This window comes from Rattus rattus, chromosome 7, assembly GCF_011064425.1.
Source record: "Rattus rattus isolate New Zealand chromosome 7, Rrattus_CSIRO_v1, whole genome shotgun sequence".
Taxonomy (NCBI): domain Eukaryota; kingdom Metazoa; phylum Chordata; class Mammalia; order Rodentia; family Muridae; genus Rattus; species Rattus rattus.
The window spans coordinates 125,687,434-125,697,296 of NC_046160.1; the positions used below are offsets into that span (position 1 = coordinate 125,687,434).

At 53.6% G+C, this 9,863-nt stretch overlaps 1 protein-coding gene across 1 annotated transcript in view; it reads right to left on the bottom strand.

The window, feature by feature from the left end:
• Positions 1–2,926, bottom strand: part of Bcl11b (BAF chromatin remodeling complex subunit BCL11B) — a 115,872-nt gene extending 112,946 nt beyond the window's left edge. Inside the window, 1 exon segment of the mRNA XM_032908394.1 lies at positions 1,566–2,926. Coding sequence (XP_032764285.1) covers positions 1,566–1,623 — 58 coding nt within the window. The 5' untranslated portion in view covers positions 1,624–2,926.
• Between the last annotated feature and the right edge of the window lie 6,937 nt (positions 2,927–9,863).

The following is a 9,863-nucleotide window of genomic DNA, read 5'->3' on the forward strand; positions in this document are numbered from 1 at the left end:
AAGAGACATCCCTCTCCCAAGAACCTCACTTTAATATATATGCCCCCCGAGATAATAATAATAATAATAATAATAATAATAATAATAATAATAAACGCACGAATTCTTACTAACGTGTCTGCGGTAACAAAGGAGAGATGGGAACAGCAATAGCTTCGAGCAGATGGCTCCTGTGCTGGGTTGGAGGGGAGGGGAGAGCCCCTTTATATATTTATTTATTTATTTAAATTCTTTAAAATATAACATAAATATTCGGCTCTCGACTGCAGGGCAGCCAGTCCTCAGCGGCGGCCCGTCATTCACAGGCTTCTCCAGCTCCAGCGCGGGGAGCCCGGCCCCAACGCAGTGAGGTGAGGGAAGAATTGCAAGATTACAACCTGCCTGAGGTCTCGATGGCACCCAGAGGAAATTTTATTTCTATTGCAATAAAAATTTTAATAAATAAAAAGCAACCGCAACCAAAAGAGAAAGAAAAAAAAAAAAAAACCCCGCGGGGAGAGACTGGCGCTGGCTGCGGCCAGGGCGTCCCAGAGCTCTGCAAGCCGACCTCGCTGGTGGCAGCGCGGGGACCCGGCGGGTTCCGGGAGAACCGTGTACCTGCGCGGCTCGCGCCGGCGTTTTCTTTTCTAAATGAACCCAGCTGGGGCGTTGGAAGCCGCTGAGTGTCTGCCCTGCTGCCTGACTTTGCCAGCCCCGCCACTGGCTTGAAATCCGGCGGATTTGCACCGCGACCTGCCTTGTTTATTTAGATGGGGAAGATGAAAGATACAGAGATAGAGAGATGGATAAGAGGAGGATAGGTATTTTCTCCCCTTCCTTTTTTTTTTCTCCTCTTCATTTTTACTGTTACAAGAGCATCCCTCTTTTCCCACTCATGACTCTTTTTTTTAACTCGTGGCGGGGATTTTTTTTTTCACCAACCCAAAACCTCCCCCCACACCTTTTTTTTTTTTTTTTGAGTTGGGGGGGAAAGAAGACAAGGCCGTCCCAGGAGACGGAGGTGGGGAAATGAGGAGGGGGTGCTCCAGCCCAGCAAACAGCTGCGCAGCTGGATTCTTTTGCAAATAGCGAGAGGAGGGGAGGGGACGGCGGCTTCGGAATCCTAGCAGCGGCGCGGTCGGCGCCCTGCCTGGCGGGGCGCAGCGACCGGGAACCCGAAGCCCGCGGCTACCCCTTTACCCTGCGGGTCCTCGGGTCCAGGGCTCACTCGGGGCTCCGTCCGCCCGCTTCTCCGAGCGCGGACCCACGCGCTCGCCAACTTTTCCCGGTTCCCCCTCCCCCTCCGCTCCCCGGCCCCCTCCCCCTCCTCTCCAAACCCCGCCACCAGCGCCGCCGCCGCCACACACGCCGCTTGGAGGGCCGAGCGTCCAGCCCGGCTCGGCGCGCACAGCCGCCTGCAAGCCCGCGCACCCCCTCCCCGGCCCGGGGCCCGCGGCGGCTGCCCCCGGCTGCAGAGAAACTTTCCCAGAGCCCCACGCTCGGCCTCTGAGCCCGGTTTGGTGTCCCCAGCCCCGGGCGCCCGGAGCCCCAGCCGCCGGCCCCTCGCGCGTGCGGCGGACACTTACGCGTGATGAGTTCCCTCTGGGACAAGTGCTGCGGGTTGCCCTGTTTGCGGCGGGACATTGCCCCGGCATCTATTCTGGCATCGCCCGGAAAGCTGCACAGATGCGGGCCGGGGAGGGGGTCTGAGCCGCCGCCGCCGCCGCCGCGCCTCCTCCTCCGCCCGGGTTGGTGCCTCTGCCCTTCCTCTCTTCCTCCTCCTCTTCTTCTTCTTCGTCTTTATTTTGCTCTTTCTTCTGGGCTGTGTTTTTGTTTTTGTTTTTGCAAAAAGAAAAAAGAAAAAGCCAGGAAGATGGCTTGCTCTAAAATAGAGAAAGGCTAAAATAAATTATAAAGCTGCTGTTGCTCGCCGCGGGCTGGCCGGTTTCTTTAAAAATATATTCTTTTGGAGGAAAAATATCTCTCACACTTCTTCAAAGTGCTTGGCCTCTTAGACTTGTAAATGTCTTCTTGAAGTTACGCCGGGTTTTGCACCGGCCTCTGACACTTTTCTTTCGGGGTCTGGTAGGTGGAACGCGCACTTCCACCCAAGGGGAGGGGAGGAAAATGCAAACAAATTTCAAAAAAAAAAAAAAAAAAAAAAGGCAAAGAAAACTTGGGGACTTGTCTCGTACCCCCTCACCCCGCCCCCTCAAAAAACCCGAAAGCAATGAAAAACTGCCTTGGTTCGGTTCTTTCTGGGTTTTCTGCGCGCTGCCTGCTTTTTTTCTTTCTCGGAGGCTGACCCCTCCGAGGCTCTGGGGGACTCCGGGAGCGGCTCCTTCCCGGGTCACCTGGCAGGCTGGCGCCGGCCGGAGGGGCTGCGGGTCCCCGCGTGCGCTCCCCAGCGCTGCCCGGCGCCGCGGGCCCAGGGGGAGCGGGACTGCGGGGCGGCTCGCCCAATGCGCCCGGGTCGGTGCGGGCGTGGACGGGAGCTATAGATTGCAACGTGAAGATGGCGGAGTCCGGGTTCTCCGGGAGCTCTCGGTCTCTCTGTGGCTGGGGCTGCCTCTGTACAATGGGATAAAATTCAAGTTCAAGTGCGGACGTGACGTTTAATCTGCTCTAGAGACAAAAAGACCCAGAGAGTCGGAGCACTGGGGGCGACTAGCGGTGGCTTTTTAACATTGTACCCTGTAAGAGAACAAGAAAGCACACACCGAGACACGCGCGCGCGCACTCACACACACTCGCCAGTGCGCACACCCGCAACCCAGGCCGGCCACACGTGCAAACTACTGTTTTTGTGAGCTGGTCTTATCACCGAGCACCGGCTTCGCAAAAGTGGGGGTGGGGGGAGTAAATAAAATAAAATCTTGTCCCCACTCACTCTTCCTCCCCCGGGAGCCGGACTCCCTGAGAAAGGGGGCGGAGTGCTGTGTGAGTAACTGAGGTACACTGAGTCCAAGTAAGTCTAAACCCACCCACTCAAGAAGGAGGGCTGGAAATGGGGGGGGGGAGACTGAGGCGACAGATACAATTGTTTTACTTCACTCCCTGGAAAAGTAGTTACAGTTGGTTTTACTTATTTGGGGAGGGGGGTATTTTATAGAAACTTCCAAAAAGTGTCTCCATATAAACCGGAGGGGGGGCGGTTGGTCGTCTTAAACAACAAAGTAAAATATACTAAGGGGGCACAGTTGGGGGGTTGCGTTTTGTTTGAATTCCATTCCAGAAGGGTTCTTCGCCTTTTTGGGCCCCATTAACTCCTAGGGGGTCAAGCGTTGCCCCGCCCCCACACCCTAGTCTCCTTGGGAAGCACGCGCTAGAGGGACGGGGTGGGGGTCACTCCACGTGGGAGAAGTCTGGGACTCTCGGACCCAGAAGTGGGCGTGGCCAGCGGTCGGAAAGGAGGGTGCCTCAGAGAGGCGCCCCCCAATTCCCTCCGTGAAATCTCTGCAACCTGGAAGTCGTCCCCCTCCTCCACCGCCCGGGATCGGACTTGAAATTGCTTGTCCGACCGGGAAGGACAGAGCCGCCTTGTCAACCGTTTGATCTCCAGCCGGCGAGGACAAGGGGAGTTGTGGGGGCCTGCCCGTGGCCCGGGGACAAGGCCAGGCTGCAGTCCCGAATGCACCGCCCCCTCCCGGCGCTCTGCTCCAGGAGACCAGCTGGGTCTACTGGATAACCTGGCCTCCCGCGCTGGGCGCGCCAGTAGGCTGGACCCCTCGCCCTTCCCCGGCGGCCAGGGCGGGTCGGGGCCTGGCTGGGGCTGAGCTTTGCGGTGAGCCTGGCTGCACCACCCTCACCCCGCCACCCCGCCCCAGGCCCGGCGGCCGGGCTTCAGCCCAGGGATTGGTGAGGCTGCAAGGCCTCCAGGCGAGCTGCCTCTCCCGGGGCCTGTTCCTCAGGGGGCACCTGGGCTTTTTGTTCATCCTGAAAGCCATGGGTGGGGCCGTGGCACCAAGGAAGCAGCGCAGTGTTAGGAGCAAGGACAGAAGGATCTGTCTTCCCTTCCCACTTCACCCAAAACAATCACTCTACGTTGTGCCCTGGTTTGCAGTTTCCAGCGCTCAGGGACTGCAGGGTCCACAGACCGAGGCAAGGCTGAGCTGTGAGGATGCTGGGCGGGGGCGGGTTTGCACCTCCTTCCGTAGGCCGGGCAGGCCGCATGCTGCTGCCCACCACCACCACACACACATAGGCATCCCTCCACGTGGTGCTAGGTCTGAAAGCGTCTCCTCTCAACCCAGCCCGCCTCACAGGAAAAATAAAAATTCCAAGAAAGTGGCCGGAGTAGGAAAAAAAATATAGCCCACACTCACCCTTTAATAAACCTCCCAAGAAACCCATAAACTGGCCTTATCCGCACACCCCCGCTACAATTTGAAAGATCATCTAGCCTTCTGTCTCGCAGACTCGCAGATGGGAAGGCCAGAGAGGGATATGACTTTGCCCAAAAACACACAGCACATCAGGGGCAAGTCTGCACTTAAAACGCTGCACCCTGCCCGGGACAGCCTGCCACCATGGGCGCGAAATTCAAACACGTGTCCCTCACCTTCTGGGGGAGATAGCTACAAGGAAGGGGGAGCGAGTCAGAGGCCCGGGGTGAGGGAGTGAGGGAGGAGGAAGAGGATCTCTCTCTCTCTCTCTCTCTCTCTCTCTCTCTCTCTCTCTCTCTCTCTCTCTGAAAACAGGGAGCTTAGGGGCCCCAGAGTCAGCTGCCTGTTTGAGCACGGGTGGGACCAAGGACAGGGCAGCGGGAAGTGGCGTTGCAGTCTGGACTGACCCTAGCAGGTCCTCCCCGGACCGCGCGCTACCCAGAAGGTGGGAAGGCGCGCGCGATGATGGCCGGTGCAGGGCCGGAGCTGTCGCTGTCGCCGCTGCGCGCTCCACCTCGAGGCCGCCAGCAAGAGGCCGCCCTGCCCGGCCTGCGCCTCCTCCTCTCCCAAGAGGCGCCCGGGCGGGCGCAGGCAGCTAGCGATCCCAGCTGCCACTCCAGTCTCCTCCTTTTCCCTCTGCCCGTCTGGCACGGCATGGTTTGCGCTGAAAGCTGTTAATGTCTGGTCTCACAGCTCCCCCTTTAGTCTTGCGGCGCTCCGTGTCTCGCGTTCCCAACCAGATCAATAGCTGCCTTTCGGCCGACCTTGACCTCTTGCTCGACCCTGTCTTACTTAGGCTGCTGGCTCCAGGGGGCCAGCTCTGGCTCTCTCTCTGCTCTCGGTGGTACTGGGCTGGAAATCACTACTAGCCTTTGCTCGCTCGGACCTCGGGCCAGGCAGGTGTGTCCAAAACACCCTCAGACAGCCTTGTTTAGAATAAAGTTCGTGTGTGTGTGTCTTCTCTCTCTCTGTCTCTCTCTCTGTGTGTGTGTGTGTGTGTGTGTGTGTGTGTGTGTGTATGCAGGTGGCTACCCAAAAGAGTGAAGGTACAAACGTGGGCCTGAACCCCTTGCATCATAAAAACCGTAGTATCATTTCTCCTGCACCTGCTAGAGCCTACTGTGTGCTCTTGGCTCAGTCCATAATCAGATAGAAATGAGAGAGAGAGAGAGAGAGAGAGAGAGAGAGAGAGAGAGAGAGAGAGAGAGAGAGAGAGAGAGAGAGAGAGAGAATGAATATGAATGTCACAACACTTCACTATTTCTTCCCGGGCTTCACACTGCCTTCCCAGGGTGAATCCCCGCAGCCTGCATCCCTTTAAGGATAGGAGAGTCGTCCTTTACAGAGAAATCGTTCAGAAATTAAAATTCACTTCACCGAATCAAAGTGCATTTTTATCAGCTTGTGTGGGGTCCTAAATCCCCGCATGGGCTTTGCGCGACACCCACGGTGAGGGCAGACTGAGCAGGCCCTCGTCAGGCTTTTTGCTTAAAATTCCTTGAAGGACTTTCTATCCTTAGGCGCAGACTGGGACCTGTGGAAGAGTCTGTAATGTTGTCTTTGCCTTCTGAGCTGCTACATTTTATCTGATGTCTTTAGGAAAATTTGGTTGGATCTAGATAAGCGTGGGGGGGTGGGGGGGAAGCCCTGGAGTCCTTGCAGGAAAAAAACCCGACATTGCACTTGTTTTTGTTATTCTCTCCGTAACAAGGATCCTCCCTCTGCAATGTAGACAGATAACTTTGGAGCTGCCTGAAGTCCCAACAACACAGCTTACCAAATTACTTTTGGGTTTCATTTCTGGTGCTTTAAAAAAAAAGAAAAAGAAAAAAAAACTGTGCAAAGAGAAGGCGAATCTTGTCATTTTCACAAGTGTGGAGCAAACTCAGAAGTACACTCTGCCTGCTGCTTTCTCTTCTTCCAGGCTCCAAACCTTATTGACTGTGAAGGCTCGGAAAATTCAGTGAACGCTATGATCAGAGCATCCGCACCTCCTCTTTTTGAGAACAGAAACCTCAAGCAAGTCCTATACACATTAAGAAGGCGCCCAAGATGCTCTTGATGGCTTTCTTCCTCGTGGTTTGAAATCCTTTCTAATTAATTATCATATTTAAGACGTGTGTGTGTGGATCATGGACTCAGCGCTCTCCCTCTGCCTGTGGGTAGGGCCCCAGAGATCCGAGTCCGGTCCTCAGGCTTCTCTGCAAAGGCCTCTGCTGGCTGAACCATCTCCCCCGCTCTGGTTTAAAAGCTCCAGAGATCAAATTCAGACTCCTTAGTGGTCAGGAGAGTCCTGGTAGGTGTCCCTGAACGCCTTCTAGAATTGCATGTACTTCCTTGTTGAAGGGAAGGTTTTTCTGGATAACAGGGATAACAGAGGGTTTAGGCCTTAGCACCTAAAGGCGAAGCAGGACCCCAAAGCTTGCCTCTCACCTTTCTTCAGTCTGTTCTTGTTGAAATTAAGATCCAGGCTTTTGTTAAACATGAGTCATTACGTCTTTTCTTTCCTCTTTTTCCCCTCCAACCCCCCAAAAAAAGAAATATTTGGGCTTCGTACCCTAGAGGATTTTAACAATCATTTAACTACTTGAAGTAGACTGGAATAGGCTTGGGGGCGGGGGAGTGGGACAGAGGTAACCCTGCCTGCTTTCTTTAAGTCTGCAGCCTAGAAGACCAAACCAGTTTCAACAATCCGATTCGTGCCTTATTTTCCTTTAAAAATATTAAAAACCAAAACCAAGGCATGCCCATCACCCTATATGTGAAAAAGGACGCACGTCCACACTGAAATGCTCCTAACTCTGCCCCTGTGATCTGAAGTGACACTGAGTGGCTCGGTACTAAGGGATCTGGAACTATTTCTACAGCTCTGTCGCCTCGTTTGGAATTTTCTTGCTGCTTGGCTAATTTTAATTCTTTAGTTGAGTCATCAATTCAAATTGGGTAAGGAAGCCATCACCCGGTTGGGAGAGAGTATCACCAAGCTTGCACTCTCATCTCTCACAGACAGGGGTCAGAGTGGGGAGGAATAGCTACCTCTACACGTGTGTGTCATGCACAGGATCTCTCTCTCTCTCTCTCTCTCTCTCTCTCTCTCTCTCTCTCTCTCTCTCTCTGCTGCTGCTGCTGCTGCTGCTGCTGCTCTTCTGGGTCTCAGTGTGTCTGTTGTGACTTAAAAACGCAGAGGGGGGGTTGGGGATTTAGCTCAGCGGTAGAGCACTTGCCTAGCAAGCGCAAGGCCCTGGGTTCGGTCCCCAGCTCCGAAAAAAAGAAAAAAAAAAAGAAAGAAAAAAAAAGAAAAACGCAGAGGGGGCCATTTCCCTGAAGGTGGTGACATTTCTACTTCAGACACGCTGGCACATGGCACCCATACCGGAGCCTGGGTTCAGTGGTCTGGTGACAAGCAGCCAGCCCTATTTAGAGCAGAGGCAAGGGTGTGCGGGGATTCAGAAGATGGTTCATTCGAGGAAAGCACCAGGATTCGCAAGGGGATTTTCAGTTCCAGCTCTGGCTGTCAGGGCTGTGGCTGAGAACCAGGGCGACAAGGAGGTGCCTGGTGATGGGGGGGAGGGCCGGGGATGGAGGTAACCGTGAGGATCACCTTCCCAAGGAGGTTTGATGAGGCTGTGAGGATTAATTAGTTTGTATCCTTAAGCAGTATGAGAAGGAGGAAGTTTCAGGAAACGTTAAGCTCCAGTTGTAGACAAGTTTGATTCAATCGAGAGCTGCCCCCACCCCCAAGGCCCAGGCTGTGAAAACTCCTATCTGTGCTGTGATGTACTACAAGGGAAGTGAGGGGGAAGGAGGCCTTGGGAAGGAAGGAGCATGAGTCAGTCAGGCTAGCATCCCTCCCGAAAGGCGAAAAGGCGCAGCTAATGAGAACACTGGGGGGGGCGCTCAAAAAAAAAAAAAAAAAAAAAAAAAAAAAGGAAGAAAGAGAAAGAAAAGCCAGCCAGCCGACACCTTGCTTCGGTTGTGCCTTCCAGAGCTGGGAAAGGAAAAGGAAGAGCTCATCTGTTGTTCCGCCGTTTTAGAAACAGCCACACGCATGCTTTCGAGTGAATTCAACAAAGATAGCTTGCATCCTAGAGAACGGCTTCCCTTCCATTTAAGAGGGGAGGGTTGGGACTCTAAGCCCACTAGCAAACCCCTGCTTGACAGGACAGTTGCTGGGGGGGGTGTGGAAGTTTTCCGTTGTTTCCTTTTCAAACACGCATTGCTGGGAAGCAGAGGCAGAAGTATCAGGTGTCCGGGTGACCCTCAAGGCGCTCGACCAGCCCAAGGTCAGCCTGGGAGGCCCGAGACTCCGAATCAAAAAATAAGAAAGTAAAATGTAATATGAAATAAAACAAAATGTGCGTTGGCTTGAAGATGCACTTTGGGTACCATTTATGAAGCAGACAATTTACCACAACAAAAGACGATGAATGTCCCCAAGGGAGAATTGGTACATACAGAACGTTGTACATTCTGATATTAGTTTAATCTGCGTCTTTAAAAAAAAAAAAAAAAAAGATTTCCCTGTGATCTTAAGCCTTCGGGATCTTTGAAACAACAATGGCTTCTAAAATATAGATGCGATTATAATATTCCCCGCCTGAACTTGCAACAACCACCCCCCCTCCCTGCCTTGTGCTCGCTTTCTCCCACAAGTGGGTCAGGGAGCACCAACAGGAACAGAAGGGACCCATTTCCGGCCTGTGTCCAGCTCACCCTGAGGATCTGGAGTCTAAACTGGGCAGATTTATGGTCAATTGTTAAAATCTGCATTTGGACCCCCCCCGGATGTAGATGGTAGCTTCGTCAGCTGCTGGGATTCGGCACAGGCATCTGCAGTTTCATTATTTCTATCTGCTTAACAGGGACAATTAGAGAACAGAAGACTGGAGCCTGTTTGGGGACCGGTTCGGTATTGTACCCAGACCACACATTCCGGCTGGGAAGGAAGACAGTAATGTATAAAGCATTAGTGGATTGAACACTGCGCGCCGTGCTTGGGGGACCGAATTGTCAATGTTTCTGGCAAGAGCTCGCACTCCAATTGAAATCTATCACACACCTTAATTAGCTCCGGGTACCTAAGTGCACCCAACCCAGAGGAAAGTTGGAAACCAGAGGAAGAAGACGGGAGCTGGCAAAGAGGCAGTGTGGGACGCGCCCCTCGGGGCTCGGCGACACCCGAATCCCACCCCTCGTTTTCAGAATGGAGTGCACCAGCCTCGGTGTCGAGAGGACAAGCGTGACTCACCACCCCAGCCCCAGAGAACATTGTCGGAAGGCGTTTGGATGGCTCACCCACGTTCACTAAGGGGATGAGGAGAGGCTATGGGTGACTCGAAGCTGTTGCCGACAGTAACTGGAGCCTTTTTTTTTTTTTTCCTGAGCCAACCATCCCACCTGGACCTCGGCACAAATTATTGTTTTCAATTACCACCTGTGTATTCCTTCCCGTGCAACTTATTGATGTAAAATTACTGCTACGGCGGTATAAATAAGTTA